General features: G+C 42.8%; 1 protein-coding gene across 2 annotated transcripts; it reads left to right on the top strand.

Moving 5' to 3' along the window:
- Positions 1-17,898: 17,898 nt before the first annotated feature.
- LOC136550487 (BTB/POZ domain-containing protein NPY4-like) lies at positions 17,899-23,554 on the top strand. Of its 2 annotated transcripts, none has more exons than XM_066542073.1 (5): positions 17,899-18,138; positions 19,198-19,925; positions 20,970-21,039; positions 21,359-22,519; positions 22,698-23,554. In XM_066542073.1, the coding sequence occupies exons 2-5, from the start codon at positions 19,864-19,866 to the stop codon at positions 23,229-23,231; spliced, it is 1,827 nt and encodes a 608-aa protein (XP_066398170.1). In that variant the 5' UTR covers positions 17,899-18,138; positions 19,198-19,863; the 3' UTR covers positions 23,232-23,554. The 2 variants fall into 2 exon arrangements, with proteins under 2 accessions (XP_066398170.1, XP_066398179.1); XM_066542082.1 differs by lacking the exon at positions 17,899-18,138 and adding an exon at positions 18,779-19,067.
- Positions 23,555-23,764: the final 210 nt, after the last annotated feature.

Raw genomic sequence — 23,764 nt, 5'->3', positions numbered from 1 at the left:
TTGCAACAAGCTCATTGTTGAGATTCAACATATTATCTAGGAAGTCAACAATATTGAATTCAAAAGCATCAAAAAATAAGAAAGCCATGGAATACCTTATAGCAGAATTCGATAAGATGAAAATCAATTTAGATAGAATGTTATCTGCTCAACAAACAGATGAAGCACAAAATGACCAGTAAGGGAATGAAGAAGGAGAAACTATAGCAGCAGAAACTGGAGATCCACTTACTGAAATAGATGATCCGAAAAGAATTCAGAGAAAGGGAAGGCCACCTAAACCTGTCAGAATAAAGACACATATAGAAGAAATTAAGAAGAAGATGGTGGAAGTAGAAAAAGAAGAAAACAAATAACACAGACAGTGCAGGTAAAAATTTGAGGATGTACAAATAGAATTTTAGTACATACAAATAGAATTTGAATCCAAATACAAAAATTCTTATTTATGTGAACTAATAATATTTTGTAGGTTCCCCGGTGAAGCCAAAAAGAAATAAGAGGAAGGAAACATCAAATGGTAGCATTGATCACCAAGCAACAGAACACTGAGCACATGGTAGTCAAAGATGATCAATAGATGGAAAGTGAAATTTATCAATCAGAAGGAGGGATGCAATCAGATTCAGTGGCTAATTAATTTATGTAATTTGTTTAATGAACAGGATGTTATAATCTTAAATTAAATTATGCCCAGAACTACAATTGCATATGCTGAGAACTAAAATTGCAGTTCTCAGTAGCTGCAAATTATATTATTGGTGATTGCAATTGTATAACCAAATATTTTATTTGTCTGGTTTTGATCAACAATAGATTTTACTAAACCCGCAGCTTACTAAATTACAGAAAAGCAGCAGAGACAGCACAGAAAACATATGTGTGTTCAAACAGTGTGCTAGCACAAATCACAAGTAAAAAGGGAGATGATACACATGTTAGTGACTATTATATAAAGTTATCCACGACCACTGGATGCATGAATGACTATTAACTCATACAAAAAACTTTTTCATGTTTAGTGATATCAATTGCATTACATCCTACTCCAGCCTTAGACATTTAACAGCGAAGAATAAAACTAGAGATGTCATATTGCATTACTTCCTCATGTCATAAATTTGCCAATGAAGAAAGTAAGCAAGTCTGCAAAGCAGGATTAGAAGCTTGACTTCTAAAAATGGCCAACTTCAATTTAACATCAACCCAATCACAAAGAGAGGAGCAGCTTCAATTGCATTACCTGATCGATTTTCAGTGGATCCCCTTCAAAGTAGATGAGCGTCAGTTGGAATGATATCCCCAAGCTTCACACTAATGATGTCACCTGGCACAAGGATAACCGATTCCTCCTCGATCCACCGGCCATTTTCTAGAAGGCAGATCACAAGAAGCTAGATCACATATGTGTTAGCACAAATCAAGACAAATAATCTTTTTCTATGAAACGACAAGGACAAATAAGAGGTGTGGGCATGCATTACATACCTCGCCATTACCCTTTTGGTTAATAGTCATACATACCTCGCCATTACCGTTTTGGTTAATCTATAGGTTAACTGCACTTTGTGCCTCAAGATGATACCTCCACGTTTTGCATACAAGAAGAATATATAATTTAGAACAACAAAATTGTGATCAAAACAAAACCAAACAAACAAACACAAAATTGCAGTTGTTTCTCACCTTCTTCTGGTCATAGAAGAACTGGCAAGTAGTCTTCAAGGGTCTGTAAAAAGATTGGCTGCACTAAAACCTACACAGACAGAACCACCAACTTACTATTACATCTTCAGTACCACCAACAATATATGCATGGCAGACAATTTGCATCACAGGCTTCCTAAACTCTAGAAAACAAAAAAAAATCAATTTCAAGTTAGCACTTATAGTACCCAACCATGTGTGTGCTAAAACAGAAGACAAAACACCTAGGTGTTGTTCTTAACACTCATCATTAGGACTGATATAGGGGCTATGCTAAATTTATCCTCTATCTTTCTAGGCTCATGTAAATATTTAGAAAAGATACAGTGTTAGGCATCTCTATGTATTGACAAGTTAGAAATAAAATAGATACAATAAATAATTATCAGATTTCAATAAGTGTAAACACAAATCAAAAGACTGAGGTGCATAACACAACTAAGAAACAGATACAATGAAAGGACAAGGACAAAAAGGAGGTGTATGTCGACAAAAATCACAAATCACAAAAAAGTTAAAAAGGCACATTTCATTACTCAGGACACGAACATAAAAGCTACTCACTTACTCATGCAGATGGAACAGCTCGGGAACAGTGATGCTGGCCACAAAAGTGTGCCCGCCATGGCTGGGGGATGTCTCCGACATATCATCAAAGTTTACAAACTAGCCAACCTCAGCACCAACGACATGTGCATAGAAGATGCAAAACAAATGCAGGCATGCGAAACAAGGAAATCAGTCCAGAAGATCTGGTACAAATAAGCAAGTACATGTCATAAGATTTTGACATAGAGGAAAATAAGGTGCCTAGGTCAACTTACCAACTGATATGGCTCTTGTGCTCCTTTGGGAAACTAAAATTAAGTCCTATTTAAGAAGAGAATCAAAAGCATGTGTCATTAGAACATAGAGGACATTCAGCAAAGTATACCATGTTCAAACTAATAAAAAGGGTAATGCATGTAAGATCACTCACCGGATCAGACCGTCCTCTTTAGAACAACAAGAAGGAGCTCAACAACCCTCATGCTTTGCCTTGTCTTCACAAACAAAGGTTACAACACTAACACATACAGGTAAAAAAAAGAAACTAAAAAGAGGAAGCAAAACTGGGATGCATGGAAACAACTATCTACTTTAAAACCAGCAAAACACAAAATCTTAGAATAATGGTAAACAAACAGTAAACAATCAAGCATGCAAACAAACCATGCATCTTGTTCCAGATGCAACTAGCACAAAATATTATCATCCACTATAGTTTATCCTCTAGACTGTAGATTAATATTTACAACCACTTTAGCAACAACTATTCTCATCAATGTAGTTGCTTCTTTACAAAGTACGATGCACTTATAGTATTAAACTACACCCAATATGATAGCGACCTAAACACGACATCTAAAAACAACGCAACAACGCACAAGTCATGTACTCTTGAAGTACTTCTCATAGACCTGAGGGAAAAATTATCAATACAATACATGATGGAACAAATACAAAAAGTGGCATTGGAACTAGTATTACCTCAGCATCATATTCCTTGACTTTAGATAGACCATCATCTAAACTATTGAAATCATTGAATATCATCTCATTGACATACTTGATATGAACGCGTGGAATATCAACTTCACAACACTTCTCCATCATAGACACACTCGAGGCCCAGAGCTCAAGATTCTTCATTGCGAAGATACCACTATCATTGCTAAAGCTGAAACAAGATATGAGAAAGACAAGACAGAATACTATATGGACCACAAAAAACAACTTCATCTATAAAAATCAAAAAGACTGCATTTAACCTACTTCTCGGACTGCTGAGGTACGTCTACAAAGACAACGTTATATCTATGGAAACCCATGTCAATATGGACAACTTCTGTCCACAACGTCGAAAAGTTTGGTACCTAAAAAATAAGGTAGAGAAAATAAATTAGAATACAAACACATACATTTTCTTATTCGAACAAAAATGTACATTACATTCAAACAAAAATGATGTGAGTCCATGTGCTGCTGCTACTTACAAATTCATCACAGAAAGCTTTATCAAAATCTGAGTCTGCTCCAAAACGTAGTGTGCAAGAATCCATGGTTAAGAACTTTCTTCGATTAAAATACACAACAACCACATACCAGCAATCATGGAACAGAATTGGAAAATAAAGCTGACAAAATAACACACAATGAAAAAGAGGAGATTATTAGTACAAGTGCAGTGCAAACAACATATATGGTAAAACTTAAAAAAACATGGGTTACTCACATATTGGCTGTTTGCTAATGGCCTCGCATGAGCAGCACCCCTAAAGCATTTCAAAGCATTATCATATAGCTCCTGCTCCTTGCTATCATTAGGACCATGATTTCCAATAAAATAGTTCTACACAAACAGATTGGTCAATATTCTTTCATATAGTTACTACATATAATTGAAAGAAAAAGAAATAAATTATACTTACACCAACTTTAGAGAAGAAAAAATATTTGTATGAATTCTTGAGGTGTTTCATATGGAATAACAATCTGCATAAATCATTCACTACAAAGTAATGAACCTTTCCATCAAGTTTAAGAGAACTTGTAAGTGCACTTATTTTCACAATCACATGCCCATAATTGATTACTGAGACACTGAAACAAAAAAAGAATCATAAAGATCAAAACAACATGAATACCAAATTTAGATATACTTGATTAAAGTGTAGTCACAAGTGGTGAAAAAGCTAAAGGAGGTTATAAAGATTCAAAGACTTACTCTAAATGTTTGCTATCAGCCATACTTAGAACAACATCATACACGTCAGCCTCCTTTCTCGACACTTGCATCTTCGAATGAGGAACCATATAAGGACTCAACTTGTACTTGCTTGGCAACACAAACCTCCTTGGATGATGCATAGCTAACTTTGGACAAGAAGAAAACCATTTATCTTCATTTGACAAAGACTCAGAGCTTCTTGATAAACCATAGGTTCCATTACTTTTTAGATACAAGTAACTCCCACCAACCGCTGGAACATTTGGTTGCAATGGAAGAGGTGTTGCAACAGGTTCTAGCAAAAAAGTAGGACAAAAAGACACATAAAATTGTTCAAAAATCTAAAAAAAATAACAAGGCTCATAATATTTCATCATATTCTATAACTACCTCACCAGCAATCACATGAAAAACAATCAAATAGAGATAGAAAGAAGGGGACAGAACAAAATGCTTCAATTGCCTTTGTTCTGAATATATACAACACAAGACAAATAGTTCAAAATGATAAGATTATGAGGTCCAAGTTACAATATCAAGTTTTTTCTCCAGAAGGAGTGATTATAGCTAGAGGAACAGCAGCAGTTGAAACTTCAGCAACAGTTGGAGCTTGAGCAGCAGTTGAAGCTTCGGCCATGTCAGAATATTCAGTAAAAGGTAAAGATACCATATGGAGAACGTTCTAATCATAAAAAATACCATGTTAGTGACAGAAAAAGAGATCACAATATATTGAACAAAACAAAAATTGACGTAATATAATAAAGAAGCTTACAGTTTCAACATTATCTTGTCTTTCTCCCTCTCCACTTTTTTCAGACTCATCAGTTTCTTGATTCCTGACATTACCGCCTCCACATAATGAATCAGACCTCACTAGGTTAACAAAGACCCAGCCATCTCTATTTGATCCTTCCTAGAATGTGTGCTTAATGCTGGTTCCAGATTGAACCTATGAAAAATTGCAAGTGAATTAGGTTATAATAGAAAGAACAAGGCAATCACAGCGATAAGTAAGGGCACAACATACATTTATAGGGACACCTCCATCGCATATATTAGCATCACGATTCTGATCTGAAGTAGAAGTTGTGTTCACCTACAGCAACAAAAAAATGTATATGCATACAGTACGATGATTTGCCATGGAAAGAAGACAAAATAGGGAAAACATGTACCACAAGATTAGCTTTTTGATGCATATCAGTGGAATCACATAATTTGCTCTCTCATCAAGACAAGTTGTACCCGATACTGTACCAACATGACGCCTCAGTTTAGGATCTTCAACATAATTACCTAAATCATCCTCATCATCTAACAATCTAAAAGAAGGTACACTAGGACTATTGAAGTAGGGAGTTTTTTTAGCACAAGGTTTCTCAACAGGTGCTTTGCCTGCTTAATCAAATAGCAAAAATGGTAAAGAAGATTTAAGTTTATAGGTGACAAGAATGGATATTGCACATATCAAATACCAAAATTGCATTAACTCAAGCGTGCAATTCACTGCTAACAAATATGCAATCTAGAAACAAATACTAACCAGTATGATCCAAAGCAGGAGGTGCATTTTCAGCCAATTGATTCTCTTTGGAATGGCAAGGATTATCTTTTGACTCTGAGACATGCAAATCATGACTAAAAGAAGTTTCAACATTCTTCAGTGCATCTGATTTTGCATTGTCTATGGACTGAAAACAAAAAAGAAAAATAGTTAACAAATAACACTAAAAAATGCTGCCAGATCCAAATGCAAACACTGGTGCCCGGTAACCAAGGGAAAAAGCCAAGATATACATCCACCATAGGTGCGCTAACAGAGAAAGGAAGTGTTGTAGATCAAAAAGGGGAAACAACGAAGAGATGTATAACTTACAATTCCCTTTAATGATGTAGATACAGTCTCATGTGCTCGTTCTGCATAATTCTCACTCTGATTAGCAGAACCACTAGGATTTATTCTGCTGGGCTCTTCTCCTGCACAAAAATCATGCTGAAACATATGTTTTGTTTATATCAAAGATTTTGTACACATATTTTAAAGGGTAGGACAAACATGGGATGTTGTCAATCTCATCCATTGAGGGTCCAGCAACTACACTAGTTGTTTCCCCTGCCTGAAAATGACATACAGGTGGAATAAGTCCAGCAACTCCACTAGTTATTTCAATAGCATGAAAAAAGCACTTTAGCTCAAATAAAAATAGTCATCAAACAAGTTAAGCATTACAAAAAATAGAGGCATATCATACCATTGGTGGAGCAGAGGTAGTAACGGGTGGCTGATACTTTGGAGCACGTGCAATGATGACAGAAACATCAAGTATTTCGACACATATGATAGTAATATAAAATTGGATTCATGTCAAACACAACACAAATGTTGCAAGGACAGCAAGATTCCTAGCAATTTGAAAATTATGCTATAGAGATCCACAAAATTTTCATTTCAATGAAAAATCAATTATAGCAGTACCGCTATGGTGAATAATTATAGCACAGTAGTGAAAAAATCAAGAGTGAAGTATACTAAGAACTACACTGAATCATACCAACGTACCTACAGTTGCCTAAATTTCACAAAATACATTATTCAGGAAAATCAATTACAATTGTAATCAATATTAAATACAAGAAACAAAATCATCATAACAAAAATTTGAATACACAAGGAAAATCAGAGGAGTGTATTAGCACAAAAAACAAGTAAAAAAGTTCAAGATTTATTAGTACAAATCACAAGAGACAATTCTTTTCTATGGAAGGACAAGGACAAATAAGATATGTGTGATGGCACAAATCACAATTAACAAAGCTCAACATGTGTCTTAGCACAAATCATAATACATATTTTTTCTTATGGAAGGACAAGGAAAATACTTGGAATGGGCATACACAAATCACAATATACCTAAGCATCATCATCCTTTCTGCAACTCAAAGGAGATTTGCCAAGACGTTGAGACAGACCACGTCGAGTCCTAGAAGCTACACCATCGATGCTGGGAGATTGTGATGCAATGTTTCTCCTCTTTCTCTTCCTTGTGCCTGAATCTGCACCATCAAAATAATCATAAGAGTATGATCAACAGAAACATAGAAAACTCAATGAGGTGCTGAAATAATATTACAGAACACTTCACCTACCTACAACTGATGAGTTATGGGAAGGAATAACTTCAGTTGCATGTGAAACTGCACAATTCTCACTAGCAGAACCATTATATGTACCATGTGAATCAACTCTCCTAGTCACAGAAACTTTGTCATCAACAATGTTAGTAGGACCAGGGATTATGGGATCCATAACCTGCTCATTGACTGTAGTAGCAGCAGGAACTGTGGGAGCCACATCTTCCACAATATTAGTAGTTGAACCAACAGGCATTGAAATTCCAGCTCTTTGACCCATTGGTTCATAATCTTCATCACGCATTGTGGTTGCATGATCATCAAACATTAGTTGAGAATCTTTCTCACTAACATTAGTTGTAGAAGGGATTCTACCATCAGAGTTCCTAGGCGTTGGATCATCACAAACTCCACGACCATGGCGCTCGTACATTTCCTTGAACATTGAGATGACAAGTTTATCAGGGCTCCTAAAACTATTTGTTGCGTGATGCTCTTGGAAAATATCACACAGAGCATCTTTGTCCTGTCAAATTCATAGTACCCATATCAATCATGTAACCCACCCATTACAAAAAGAATCAGCAACTAAACATAGATTTAGTAAGAAAAAAAGCAAGTTAGGGAATGCTCATCAACATACTGAACAAGGCACCTACTTGTGGAGAAAGGAAATAGCAATCAGTATCTAGAGACTTCCTAAAAGAAGCACAAGCATCATCCGGTAACAATGATTCAACATAACATGTTTCTTCAATAGATTTCACCTACAAAAAACATATATTACAGTCAGCGAGGGACTCAGTAAGCTGAAGATGACCAAAAACAACAAAAAATACTCATAAGACCTCAAACACTTACCGGACATTTTCCATACTTATCACTAGAAACACAATGATATGAAGAGTAATCTTTGATCATCAAACCTTTCCAACAAAGAATTCTTGGCAAATTTTGGGGGACAGGCTTACGAGATCCAAAGTTAACAAAATCTAGATAATAAGCCTACAAACAAGTTACAAATACATCAGTAAATAAAATACATGTACATGACAAAGGAATGAGTAGGAAAGAAAAGAGGAATGGGACAAGACTTACTGCAAAGAAGTATCGGCAACCACCGATTGTTTGTCTTTTCTTTTTCTTGTAGGTCAAAATTGACGACCACAACCATTCTGAAAGCATCTAGGCCCCTAGTTGGGTTTCGGTGATTAATGAAAATACATGATTACTATGACTAATGTGTGTTTTGCAAAGACAATTAAGTTAGGTCACGGTAATGGAGATCGATTGGGCAATCATGGTGGTCATGCCCCTACGATGGAAATCATTTCAGTTTTCAAAGGATGGACGACAAGGTTAAGGATGGACTAGTTCTAAGTGTCATTTAGAGTTGAAGAGACACTTAGAGTAGTTTAGGACTTTGTTTTTCCTTTGGCCATACTATTAAGGGGGGTATGGACGGTAGCTTGACCTAGGTTAGTCTAGTGAGTTAGGTGTAATGCACACTTGCTGAATCTAGCACTAGGTAGCTCCAAAATAGCCCTTAGATCCAATGGAGTAAACTTCATGCACGTATGATCGAGAGTTGGAAGTGAATGGAGGGTCAAATACAGACCGGACGCTGGCTCTAGTGTGACCGGACGCTAGCTCAGGGTCCGGTCAGTTCATTTGACCGAGGTGTTTTTGTCTGGTACGACCAGACGCTGAGAGGTCAAGTGACCAGACGCTGAGGGCCAGCGTCCGGTCGACTCAGTAAGGTTCTAGAGAGGGAAAATCTCGACCAGACGCGTCCGGTCAATGTTGACCGGACGCTGGCCAGCGTCCGGTCACACTGTAAACACTGGAGTTCGAGGTGAACTGACCGGCGCATCCGGTCAACATGACCAGAGCATCCGGTCACCCCGTAGAGGCACATAACGGTTCATTTTTCAGCCCATGTTATAAATACTTCCTCCACTCATGTGTGGGGGTACTTTTGCTCATTCCAATAGCTGAGAAACACTTTTGAGAGTGCCAAGAAGAGCAAGGTCCTAGTGAGGTGATTGAGATTTGAGAATCCCAAAGAGAGCCCTCATTAGTGAGATCAAGAGTAGCAAAGTGTGCATCCACCCTTCTTATTAGGCTTGTTGTGGTCAAGTGAGAGTTCATGCTTGTTACTCTTGGTGGTCGCCATCACCTAGATGGCTTGGTGGTGATTGGAGAGCTTGGTGGTCATCCGGCGGAGCTTGTGGATGACCCAACTCAAGTTGTGAGCGGTTGTGGGTGATTTACCGCGACGGAGTGTCGAAGAATCAACCCATAGAGAGCACTTGATCCTTGCGCGGATCAAGGGGGGCTACACCCTTGCGCGGGTGCTCCAACGAGGACTAGTGGGGAGTGGCGACTCTCCGATACCTCGGCAAAACATCACCGCGTTCTTCCTTCTCTTTTTACTTTAAGCATTTACTTTGAGCAATTCAATTCTTGTCATTTACATTCCTAGAATTGTCATGCTAGATTAGGATTGGAATTTAGGGTGCTAAACTTTTGTGCGTTAGATCAATAGAAACACTTTTTAGGCATAAGAGGATAATTGGGCTAACCGTAGAGTTTAATTATTGCAAAGAAATTTAGAATTAGCCTAATTCACCCCCTCTTGGGCATCTTGATCCTTTCACATTCAAAAACAAACTTCGATCGGTCCCAATCTTTCACACTTTTCACATCAATCAAAGCTCCTAAGTACTTGGGGCTAGGAAGAGTACTTGAATTTGGGCAGAGAAAACTAGACAAAGCAACAACCATGAAGTACTCGAAGACGTCATCATCGGACAAATTCCCATGTAACAACTTGTCACCAAAGGTCTTCGTGATAGGAAGAGAAGTCTCTTTGATTTCTTTAAGGAATCTGTACTTTGCAGAATCATCATAATGCTGGTTGATGTCTTCACCACTAATCGGGATCCCTAAGAACAGGTGGACTGACTGTGCAGAAAAAGGGATGATTTTCTCTCCAATAACTATATCACCACAATTTAAATCAGCTTGATTGACAAGCCATTACGTAGATGCTTTCAGTGCATAGCACCATCATATTCAAGCAAGATCCCAAACCCATGATCCCTGATAATCTTCTTTTTAGACTCATCCAACTCTCTTACTATGTCTCCAAAATACTTGCTATTACACCTACTGCTTGCTGAAGTTGATAGACTATGACGTATAGTTTCTTTTCCTTTGGCACTGGCTTTATCATTTCTAATATTCTGAAAACCGATGGAAAAAAAGTTTCTAGTTACAAAAAAAATTAATTCATTAACACATGGTGTCAAAAAAGTCACTTGCTACTGAATTTACCTTTCCAGTATGCCTCTGATCTCTAGAGCATTCTGACTTCTTTTTCTTCTTAAGATACTAAGCAAACTGAAAATAACAAGATTTAAAAGTTCAATACAAACAGCTATGCACAAGTAAATAGATGATAGTCCATGCATCTTACTACTACTGCTGTTGATGCCTATTAGTTAGTTCATAAAAAAGTGCCATGGACTGATTGGACTAAATTAACAACTGGATAAATGATACGTTAAGCAGATGCACAAGACACAGAGAAAGTCACATAGTAGCATAGGACTAGCATTAATTCTTCAGAAATCATTATATATTAATTGACTCAAGAAGGTTTGAATATTTTAACAAAGATGAAGGCGTCACTCATTAAATACTAGTAGTAGCCTCAAAAAACTAGTGGCAAGTCATGACTGAACCAGCTGATGATACATGGCTTACTTCCATCTCTTAAATTATTTTAACAAACAATAACTGACGTTGATCAAAAGTAAAAACTCCTACACAAGAATAAAACACATACACTTGATATCCACACAAGAATAAGAACAAATACAATTGGTATGCACAAAAAAGTTTCAGAACATAATCCTCTTATTTGCTCGAAAGCATTCACAAGATCAACAGGATCAACACTATCCTCTGACAAATTTGGATCCTAAAAAGGGAACAAGATATATCATTTTATAATACACAACTACATAAACAACAAAAAATCAAGAAAACTAATTACCTTGCCCATATCAAGAGAAGCAGAGTTGTTATCTTCGCCAGAGTTAATATCATACTCTTCTTCACTTTGACCATTTGTAGATTCATCATCAGAAGGCAACTCGACATCATCCATTGCTATAAAACAAAAATAATAAAGGTCAATCATATAGTGTTTGAAAAAAGATGCAAGCTCATTGGATGACTCCACTCCAACCTCACTGTAATAATGAGATGCAGGTGAAGAAAATTGTGCAGCTCAAAAAAAATTATGAAGGACTACTGAAGCAACAACATATTCACAATTAAATTCATACCGGTTCACATATTACTAAACACAAAAAGACAAACTTAGACCAACTGGAACATAGAAATAAATGCTCAGTGAAGAACACTGCTGCTAGGAGATCAGAGAGAGCAAGCACACGCCATGTCCTCATATTCACAATTTTAGTTTCTGAATAATGTTTTAGGCATTTCAGAGCAGTAAAAAAAACTAAACAGCCCAAATATAGATCGGAAAGGGATCAAGTACACACCTTCAACAACGCACGATGGGGCAACGCGAGTTTTCCGAACCAATCGAGGCATCGCCAATGAAATCGCCTTGGGCAGGACAGGAGCAAACAAGCACTTAACCAGATTAGAGGGAAATCTATATATATAAGTGCCAGATATTACACATGTTAAACAACAAAATTGCAGAAATAAAACTGTGCAATTTACTACTAGTAAATGTGCAATGAAGAGATGCATACTAAACATAGCTTTATTGTAAAGTTTATGCAACACACAGTTCAAAGATATGAGCTCCTACTATCCAGATAGCAATGAAACTATCAATCAGAAGGATAAAATTAGTCCAACCAAACTATATATTGAAAAAATGATATTGCACCAAGACACAAAACCAAAATCACTCCAATTTATAGTACTTCTGAAGCAACACATAAAATGCAGATAGTGTTCACACTGCACTTAACCTACTCCATCACTCTAATCTCCACTCTAATCAATTAGGAGTGGCCTGACCATTCCTAATTCCATTTTGACCAAATAGCCTGCTGCCCTGCTCCACCTTCAGAGCAACGAAACAAATAATGACAACTATCTTCTGAATCATCTCAAAAAGTGAAGCTCTGCAAACAACTGCTCTGAACTAGATTACTGAAACATACATGGAGCAGCAATGTTATAGTTTCTGAAGAATTTTTCAGACATTTCAGAGCAACACAGAAAGACAAACCGTGGTAACATTGACAACAAATGTGGTCCTCAATAAACGATACCTAAGAACGACCAAAACGAGATCTAGCAGAAGAACAAGCAATGCATCAAAACGACATACAGGCACAAGCACCTGACCAACATGAAAAGGAGGACAACCTCACCCACAGCTCGCCGGAATGTAGGCCGAAGAAGCTTCGCCCCACCCACCGCCTGCAAGTGGCGCCACGGCACAATGGGAAGCGAAGCGCAAGGAAAGCGCCCCCACCCACAACTCCGCCCCACCCATTGTCTGCCGCGAACAACATCGGCCGCACCCCGCTGCCTGCCCGACAACCTCCGCCCCACCCACCGCCTACGCGCGGCGCAAATGCAAAGCAGCGGCGAGGAAATTGCCAGCGCCACCACGCGATGCGGAAAGGATTGGGCTACAACCTAATCCTCAACCACATCCACTGCCGCAACCAAATTGACACCCACAACCCAAAAAAAACCCAAATCCAAACCAAATCAGAACGGCGAGGGGCGGATCACAAAGGTCGTCTCTCAAATCGCCCCGACGACGAGACAATCGGCGCGGAAGAACACCTCTCCCCTTCCCTCAACACAGCACACAGCAACGAAATCTACACCACCACCACGAAACGGAGTCGAATACGCACCTTTGGCAAGAGTCCGCGGCGAAGAAGAACGAGTTCACCGGAGCACAACCTCTGGATCCAAGATCGCCTCGGGAGCGCCTGGGGAAGACTAAGCGAACTGACGAAGAAGATTGAGCGGTGAGCAGTGGAGAAATGAACCGACGCGATTCCCAATTCAAAACAGTGAAGGCACTACACCACAGTGGGCGGCGCCGACAAGATGACCCCACAAGGTAGAGACACAAAAAAATTTGTGTGCCAGGAGGAGAAGAAACACATGTGTGCTCTATAGCAATCTCGTATCAAAATAAAGTGGCACGGATAACATGCTTAAATTAGGACGTGTTTGGCCACGCTCCGCCTTCGTGGCAACTCCGGCAGCGGAGCCGCACCAAACGACGACAACGGGAGGAGGAGCTTGAGCCCTTTTGCGTGTATGCACGGAAGTAGATCCACGATTTGCAGCTCTACCCTTCATGATCCTGCGAAGAAGCAGCGCGGCCGGAGCCCAAACGTAACAAAGGCGCCCTTAGTAACTCACAAGCATCAGTAGTGGTTCCATTATATGTTTGAAAGGGCTTTAGGTGCCGGTGGATCATGGATCTTTGGTACAATGAATAAAATTATCGAGCTACTTCTGATTCACATGTCACTCTTTCTCTTGACATATGCTCTATGTCTTGTCATCTCATAATATTCTCTCGTTGAGCCCTAAAATTGTTGTACAACTCCTTCTACCCCTGCGTTCCTGGCTAGCCGAGGAGGAGTCTTAGGATCACTATAAACTCGACACAGGGAAAATAAACAAACACATGTTGACGACACAAACGGCCGTGGCCTAAAGAGCAGTGTTTTTCCGTCCAAATATCCCCAACCGTAAGCGTGCGGATGCGGTTGTACTTAACACACGTTGAATGGGTGAATGAACGTTGCCAAACCGCGCGCTAAAAGCAAAAGGAGATTCAGATCCCGTCGTAGCCACACGCATGCAGAGCGTGTGGCCATAATTGGCGTCGCGGGGTGGCGACACGTTAGGAGCTGATGATGGCGCGGGTGCCAAAACCATGGTCTGTCATCCAGTAACCGAGCCACAAAACAACAGGGAAAAACGGGGCTTAATCTAGACTAGACTAACTACTACTAGGGGCCTCGCCCTTGGGCTGGGCGTCACACCCCGGCGGTGGACGGGCGGCTTTTGCACTGTGCGAGTGCGACGCACCATGCACGGCGCGGCATGCCGTCTCTGGCTGTGTGCGAGTCGATAGAGAGAGAAACCAGCCGAAGTGCCAAACCGAGGACGAGGAGCAATGCAAGAAAGGAAGAAACGGCGAGCGCGACGGGAGAGAGGAAAAGGAGGGAAAGTACACGGGGCGGATGGGGGGCATAGTGCGGTGTGCAGCTGCCGCTCTCGAGTTCGCCTACGTACGGGAAAAGGGGAAAAGGAGGGGGACGGAGGCGGAGGCTGCAGCAGGAGCAGAGCAGCGGCTGCTTCGTGAAGCGCAACATCATGATAGGCTGTCGCGGGCAGAGCGAGCACGGCACGCCTCCCTCGTCCCTCTCTCTCCCTCACCTCCAGGCTCCAGACGTCCGGCAGTCCCTCCCCCTCCTCACCTCAAAAGAACCGATCGAGCCCCTTCGCCTCGGGCTAGCTCCGTCTACGACTAGAGGAGACGGGTCCATACTGCTGGGCCGGGGGCCGTCATCATGAGCTTAGACCATGCAGCGCAGGCGAGTGAACACGGCTACGTGCTCGCCTCGCCTCGCCTCCTATGCTCGCATAGTCGCATGCCACACTGACGTCTTGTTTCATTGGCCCTGTTTGGATACTCTAGCACAGCTAGAGGTTAGAGTTAGTTTCTACCTCAGGACTAGCTCTGAACTAACTCTAGCCTAAGAGATGTTTGGATACAAGGGTTAAAATGATAATAAATGTGCTTTCCAATCATTGGTGCGGGTGAAAGTAGAGAGAAAACAGTGGACCACACCTCAAATAGCCCCAACTAGCTCAAATAATCACCTCTTTGGGGGAATAGCTTTTTAGTATGGGCTAGTTGCAAATAACCCACTCTAGCCTCCTGTTTGACTACTTTAGAGCTAGTTGAGCTCCAACTAACTCAAACTAGCTCTAACCCATGCCAAACAGGGCCATTGTCTGTTGGAAACCGTCGTCCCAGCCCTACCGTACTACGGGTATAGTCTTTGACTTTATTTCGCTCTACGCTACGGCTACCGGCTACTACGCTACGCACGCCCATCATCGGCTTCGTATGCACAGTAGCCAATGCTATACTGCGTGCTTCCTAATGCTACATCCCTAATCTTAAAACAGTGAAATGCCAGCCGACGATGCGTGTTCTCGGTCGGGTCCAGTTCCAGCCTAGATAGAGATGGAGGTAGACGGAGACGGGCCCCCGAGGCCTCAGCGACCCGCGACGGAGACAGGTGAGGCCGCGCTTGCAGAGCCTGCCGTTGCCCGTGGGCGCATGCAGATGGAGGCAGCCAATCCACCGGAGAAGCCGTCTGCAAATGGAAACACACTAGGCGCATAGCAAACCGCTACGTACTACGCACGCACGGCTGACGCCCATGCCACGCTCATGCATGCCGTCAAAGTGGAGCCCCCCACGACACCCGAAGAGCCGCCCACCGACCCGGGCCGACGCCGAGGCCGGACCAACGACACAAGATCCTAGCCGCGCCTCTCGCTTTGCGACGTCTGCCTGCTGTCACGCGCGGCGCGGCACACGCGTCATCGGGGCCATGCCATGCTCCAAAGCGCCGGGCCGGCTCGGCAGGACTCAATGCTGCTGCGGCCCTGATGTGTCGTGAGAGAAAAATACTGTTTTATAGCTGAAAAAATAGAGTTGATTCTGGCTTATAAGCTAACGAGGTGATTGGTTGCACGCAGGACGTCATCCTAAGCCCCATCCCAGCACCGCTCGGTGCACTTGGCCGTGTGTTGGATGCCTGCCTCGCATCTTTTCCCTACTCCGTCTCATTCATCTTCACTCATCCGTCCCGTATGGATCCGTCTTCTCGATTTCCACTTCCCTCGCGATGCAAGACGACGCGATACACTCATAATATAAAGACACATGTGTTATATACTCAAAACTCTCATCCATGCATGCAACCAAACAAGATCACATTTCGTACTGGACCAACAACAAAGACAACCAAACATGACTGGTTGCACAGCATCACCAAAGCAACTAATCACCCCCTAAGCGAACAGAGCCCAAGCTGCTGGCTGCTGCTAGTGCTAGGCGCCTTTCGTTGGGGCCTTCTCGAGGGTCGCCGCGAGCGCGCGCAAAAGAGATCTCTCGGCTCGGCCTCGCCTTAAAGAAACGGTAGCGGCACAGGGCGTGGGCATCAGACACCAGGAGAGGAGGGAGGGCGCATGAAAGGCGAGGTAGCTTTATCAGAGGCATCAGGCATGCATGCCGATGCCGGTGTCTTTCTCTTGATCGGAGATGATTAAGGTCTTGACGTGCCTGGTTTCCTGCTTAACTGAAAAGGCGAGTTAGCTTTATTAGCCTGAGCTTATTTTCAGCGACACACCCACCTTTCCCGATCTTGTTCCATGCCCGTACCCTTTGCATCGCCTACTAGCTCTTTCTTCTTTAGAGGGAATATCCTTTGCATTGGTTGTGCAACTTTGCTTTGTCTCTCAATATCAATAGTCAATAAAGTACTATTTTGTATGGACCCAACATAAGCTTAGCTGCTGGCTTGGGATACCTCGACTTAACGTGGGTGGATGCTCAAATCTTTATCATTTTATTTTATCAAAAACATAAGAAAAATAATATTAAATGGAGGAATGACTAGAAATTATATTCCCATTTTTCATCGTCGGGTCGGGCAGCCTAGCAACGTTAGGGCCGGACCAGGCCGGTTCCAGGCCCATGGTTTCAAGACCCAGATGCGGCCCGGCCCTAGGTTTAAACTGATCTTGTCTACCCCTCTATCCCTAAATATCTGTCGTTTTCACTTCCCGAGAAACAACTTTGACTAAATATATATTTAAAAATATTAATATTTATGATCAATAATTAGTATTATTGGAAATATCTTTGAATCTAGTTTTTTAATAAATTTATTTGAGGATACAAATGCTGTAAGTATTTTCTACAAATTAATTTAAATTTATGACACGTACACCAATGATGACAATTATTTAGGAACGAAAGAGTAGGTCTACTGATCCAGTGGATCAGACAGGCAAAGGAGACGAGTGCACGGCTACTCCTCTGCGCTGCGCATTCCATTCCATGGCCTGTTGCGTGCAGGTGCAGCTGTAAAGACGGAGACCCATACAAGCAGAAGAAAAAAAAAAGTGGGGTGGGGAGAAGGAAAAGGCACGAGTCACTGCCGGCCGAAGCTAGGTGTGGCGGTAGCGCAGGCCGCAGGGTGCGTGCTTTCTATTTTCCCTCTTCAAAGCGGGGGGCGACGGGCTCACAGCGTGCCGTGCCGCCTAGCGAACCAAACGAGAGCAAACAAACCACCAAAGGCAGCGGGGGCAAAGGCGAGCAGGAAAGCCTTCCACTTCCATCAATTCAAAGGGTTCGCTGCTTGCTTGCTACCTTGTTCTTGTTGGCTTCTTCTTTGCGCGCGGTGAGGCTGTTGCTCCTTTCTTTCTTCCCCGATCTTCCTCCACTTTCTGTTTCGTTGTTGAGCATCACTTCACTGGCCCGCTTCAGATAGATAGGGAGAGAGACTAGAGAGCGAGAGAGGGTGGCCAGCCAGCCGGCCGGCGTGGGTGCTCGAGAGGAGGGGCAGGGAGGCATGCTGGGGGCCGCCTCCTGAGTCCAGCAGCGCTGCCATTGGAGGGGGAGACGGGAGGAGGAGAGAAGGACACCTGCAAGCCCACTGAGGTCTGCTAGTGGTAGCTCATTGCCCTCCCTCCCTCGCCAACCAAGCCACCGTCTTTTTGCTCAGTCCCAACACGAGCACGAGCGCGAGCAGAGGCAGCAGAGGGACAGCCGCATGTGCACGCGACCGGCGCATGCACACACTTGCGTGGCCGCATCTGGGGCGCACTCGCTCGTCTTCCCCGGGCGGAGTACGTTCTTGGGGTTGCGGGTGGGGCGGATCACGGCACCCAGACCAGGGGTGAGGGGTGGCTCCATTGCTCGGGAAGGGGTGGACTCTTTTTCTCGGGGTGGGTCTCACACTGTTCCTCTTTCTCGGGTCATGCCTGATGCGGCCCTTCGCTTTGCCTTTGTTCTTGCGTGCCGTGTTGGCTAGCCTCTTTTGTTGCCTTCCCTCTGGTCTGGTTTGCTATAAACCCTTGATGCGATGCCGCCCACATGCCCTCATGGCTCTCACATTGTGTAGTGCCTGCCCTGCATTGCCCGTTGATCGTTCCTAATTCTTTTATTACATTCCCTCGCCTCTGCTGCTGGCCTCTCCCCTCCCCACGTAGTATTAGTGTAGCGTGCGTCTCTCTTTCCCTCGTCATTCTGATCGATCTCGGCACAAAACTGCGAGATCTTGGCGTGCTGGTGATTAGATTCTTTCTCCCGCACAAGCGCAGAACCAGAGTGAGCAAGTGGTTCTTGGTCTCTCCGTTGCCTCCCCCGTATTGCATTTAAAATAGATGCTCGGTGTCTCCTGCCTGCCTCAACTTGCGCAGAGCGCCACTAACGTTTGTTTTTGCCGTTGTTGCCGCAGAGATCGTTGAGAGAGAGAGAGAGAGAGAGACGGAGAGATCATACTCGGGGAATGGTGTGGCGAGGAATGTGGACTAGTTGTTTAATGTGGACTAGTTTTCTCAGATCAAGAAGGACAAGCAAGTAACAAGTGAGCAGGGGGAGGTGGGGGTGTGTCAGCTTTGTGCTTTGTGGGTGTCCCTCCTCTTGTTCACTGCCCCCCTCTCCCTCCCACTCCGTATTGTTTACTTCTCCTGAGGTACGTGTGCTCCTCCCCTGCTTCTGGCCTCACTGCCTACGATAGCAGCAGCACCCGGCCGCATAAGTAGGTTGGGGGCTCAGGGCTGGAGTGTGCTTCAAGCAGGAGCTGCATCGGAACCGATCCCATTATTTGTTTGTTTTCGTTGTACGAGCGATCTCCTGGCCGGCTCCGGCACGTTGCAATATTCGGTCTTCTCGGCGCAGCACCAGCGACTTGTTCTTGTACTCTGCTTCTCTGCTGCCGCTCTGAGCCGTTTGCCGTTGCTGCTGTGGACAAGTATGGGATAGCGCTGCTGTGCTACGCAGTTCTTGCTTGCTTCTTACAAGTGGTGGTGGTGGTGGTGATAGTGGTCTGGTCTCTGTGTGAGCTGAGCATTGGTCTAGAGGAGCGGGAAGCTAGCTGTGCGGCTCTTCTTTCGTGTTCAAGATGAAGTTCATGAAGCTTGGATCGACTCCGGATACATTTCAGGACGATGGGAATGAAGTCAGGTGATCCATCGCTTCTTTTGCTTTCTTTTACCTTGTTTCTTTAATGCTGCCTTTCAATTCTCATGTCGTTCTTAGAATCTCACTGTTTTTTTTTTTTTGTCCATTATAAGCGATCTGAGTTATTTTGTTTTTGGTAGTTGGCACTGTGAGTTTATGCTTAAGTTTATTCTCTCAAAGTATTAAGTATTATTCGCCATGAAATCCAATACAGTTCTAATATTGTCATTGAGGTTTGCAATAAACCCTCGATGTCTGTTATATTTCCTTAGTTTATAGGCCCCCTGAGTGTTCATGCTATCCAACATACTATCAGCTATGCGTTCTTGTTGAATCCACCCAGATATTCCTATACAGACTTGCATGATGCATGTCCAATATGGTTTCCTTCGACCTTGGTTAGAGAGGAAACTTTACGCTTTTCTAGGTTCATATTAAGATACAGCTGCATGATACCAAAGAGAACCATACTTTCGGGAAAAAAAAACTAGTCATAACTACAGAAAGGAACAAATAGAAGAGGACCTCAAAGCGCGGAACTGATTTTAGGATGCTTCATTTAGAGTTCCGGGTCAACTTCCACCATATATTGGCTTATTCTTGTAGAAAAGGTTCTTTTGCGTTATCATTCTTTCTTTATTTATTGTTTTGACAAATGCTTGGTTGGATACTGCTTTTCAGTTCAGAAGCAGTATAGAATAGCATCCTCTGTTTAGAAAGCCAGATACTTTGCATCATATATACTAACAAATTACTATTACAAGAATGCAACTCGTTTTTTCCCCTGGTATTGTCTATAGAATATTAATGGTTGATTTTTCATGTAGCAATCAGTTGTACTACTGTATATACTGTATTTTATTTTATCAATTTAACCATGTCTCTCGTGGTGTACAATGTAAGCAATCCTAATGCTCATAGGTTCTCAAGAAAATCAGATTTGAATACTAATCCAAGTCTGTCTTCCAATTTGTCAGCATTAAGTGTTCTTTTTATATTCTTGTTATTTTCTGCTCCTCTACTAATGAGAACTGTTTATCCTTGCAGTATTGCAGCATCTGAATTGGTGAGCGACGTCACTGTTCGTATAGGGACTACAAAGTTTTACCTTCACAAGGTAAGTGACATGTTATTTTCATTCATATGACAGTGCTGCTTTGTGAGACTATAGTACAAAGTACATGTGCTGTTGGAGATCATGTTTTTTTCATGTGGTTTGGTTTTATATTTTCTTACCAGAGTTGTCTCTGTGCTGAAGATTCTTGTTGGCCCTTGATTAACTTATTTTTGTTATATATATGTCATTTGATTGTTATTTTCTCGGGTTTTACATCCAAGCGAATTAATTGATTTCTTGGTCTCGTTATGCATTGCGCAATCACTTGAGTGTGCATATCTATCACTGTTATTCTGATCTGCATTTTCGAATCATGCAGTTTCCTCTCCTATCCAAGTGTGCTCGCTTTCAGAAGTTGATTCCAACTACTGGTGATGAAAATATTGAGATCCACATCCATGATATTCCTGGTGGTGCAAAGGCTTTTGAGATCTGTGCCAAGTTTTGCTATGGCATGATTGTCACACTCAATGCCTACAATGTGATTGCAGCCCGCTGTGCTGCAGAGTACTTGGAGATGAATGAGACTGTTGACAAGGGCAATCTGATCTACAAGATTGATATCTTCCTCAGCTCAAGCATATTCCGGAGCTGGAAAGACTCTATTATTGTTCTTGGTACAACAAAGGCTCACTTACCTTGGGCAGAGGAACTTAAGCTGGTTAGCCACTGCATTGACTCTGTTGCTTCAAAAGCCTCTATTGATGTTTCAAAAGTTGAATGGTCTTACACATACAATCGTAAGAAGCTCCCAACTGAGAATGGCCATGATTCGCCATGGAATGGAGTCAAGCAGCAGCAGTTTGTTCCGAAGGATTGGTGGGTCGAAGATCTCACAGATCTTGACATTGATGCCTACAAGCAAGTCATAACAGCAATCAAAACCAAGGGTATGGTCCCCAAGGATGTGATCGGTGAGGCAATTAAAGCCTACACTTACAAGAAGCTTCCATCACTAAGCAAGGTTTCAATGATCCATGGCGATGCAAAAGTTCGGGCTATGCTAGTTACCATCACATGCCTGTTGCCATCTGAGAAAGGTTCAGTTTCATGCAGCTTCCTCTTAAAGCTACTGAAGGCAACAAATTTGCTGAAGTGTGGAGAGATGTGCAGGAAAGAGCTTATGAAGCGCATTGCACGGCAATTGGAAGAAGCATCAGTGTCAGATCTTCTGATCCCTACAGTGGATGGGGATACCACTGTTTACGACATTGACCTGATTCTTAGCATTGTTGAAGAATTTGTCAGACAAGATAGTAAGAATGCCCAGAGACATAATGGTGGTGAAGTGAATGACCATGTATCAGCTCCTAGTGCATCAATGATTACAGTGGCCAAAATTGTTGATGGATATCTCGCAGAGGTTGCAAAGGACCCAAATATACTGGTCTACAAGTTCTTCAGTCTAGCTGAGACAGTTTCGGCCAATTCAAGGCCGGTGCATGATGGGCTCTATCGCGCCATTGATATGTACCTGAAGGTATCGCTACCACTTGCAAGTTGCAGTCCATTGCGGAATTTCTTCGTCGTAGTTCAAGAAATTATTTCATATACATTGCTGTTACTAGTATTTCATGGGGATTGAGATATATACATTCCATTTCTCTTGATTATAGAAGACTCTGTGAGTTGACATAGTTCTCTTAAATTTTATGCAGGAGCACCCAGGCTTGGGCAAGAGCGATAAGAAGAGGCTCTGTGCTCTCATGGACTGCAAGAAGTTGTCGCCCGATGCATGCGCTCATGCCGTGCAGAACGAGCGCCTGCCTCTGAGGATTGTGGTGCAGGTGCTGTACCACGAGCAGACAAGGGCTTCTGCAGCAGCCACCATCCGAGCTGACAGCATCGGCATCGGCTCCTACGAGAGCTCAAGGTCAGGGGCCACAACAAACACAGAAGACGAGTGGGACGGCGTCATGGCCGTGGAAGACCTCAGTCTGTCCAAGACCACGAAGGTAGACAAATGTGACACAGCCAGCACCGTGGTGGAGAAGAACCACGGTGGCAACAAGGGTGCCAACGGCAGGGTGAAAGGTGGCGCGACGTCAAAGAAGGCGCTCGGGAAGATGTCAAGCAAAGGGCAGGCTGGGGAGCGCAGCAGCTCGGATTCATCCGACAGCGCCATCTTGCCGAGCCAGGAGCATCCCAAGAGGACCCCCGCAAGGAGTACCACCAAGTCAGCTGCCGCTTAGCTGCAGCCCGCCTTTGCGGAGTGAAATGGTCAAGGAGCACTAGGTTTTAGCAGTCGTCTGTTCTTTGTTATGAATGTTGCATAGAAGCAAGGACCATGTTTTTACACATCTGTAGGGATGGTATAATGCCAGGTACGTACGTTGTTAGGTGATGTTGTTAGCATGTAGGCTCGCCATGAAACCTATGAGACCTTTGGGCTCTGCTGTGAGGGTTTATGTCTGAACTCGGAGTAGTGTTATAAGATGCCTACTTTGTTAGAGTTGAAGCATAACTGTTCTGCAGACTGCAGCTGTGAATTCTTGGTGTTTTGCTGTGAGATCTGTTAGATCGTTTGAACACATCATCTGATCACAATGACTTGTAGGCTTGTAGCCGAACATGTTCATCCTGAGCAAGGGTAACCTTTGCTGACATGGAAAGCCATCAGATCGACGCCTGAACTTGAACTATGTGTCCCAAATCACACAGGATGGTATCTTATCCAGGCACCAACGCAAGTACCCTGTACCCGGGTCATCTCACTAGCATAGTA

This window comes from Miscanthus floridulus, chromosome 1 (assembly GCF_019320115.1).
Source record: "Miscanthus floridulus cultivar M001 chromosome 1, ASM1932011v1, whole genome shotgun sequence".
Taxonomy (NCBI): domain Eukaryota; kingdom Viridiplantae; phylum Streptophyta; class Magnoliopsida; order Poales; family Poaceae; genus Miscanthus; species Miscanthus floridulus.
The sequence above is the reverse complement of the archived record's forward strand: the minus strand, read 5'-3'. Positions and strand labels throughout refer to the sequence as shown.

Excerpts from the sequence above, each read along its gene's own strand:
- LOC136550487 (XM_066542073.1), top strand. The coding sequence starts at position 19,864 with ATGAAGTTCATGAAGCTTGGATCGACTCCGGATACATTTCAGGACGAT. Across the intron at positions 19,926-20,969 it reads GACGATGGGAATGAAGTCAG|TATTGCAGCATCTGAATTGG; the intron begins GTGATCCATCGC and ends TTATCCTTGCAG. Across the intron at positions 22,520-22,697 it reads CCATTGATATGTACCTGAAG|GAGCACCCAGGCTTGGGCAA; the intron begins GTATCGCTACCA and ends AATTTTATGCAG.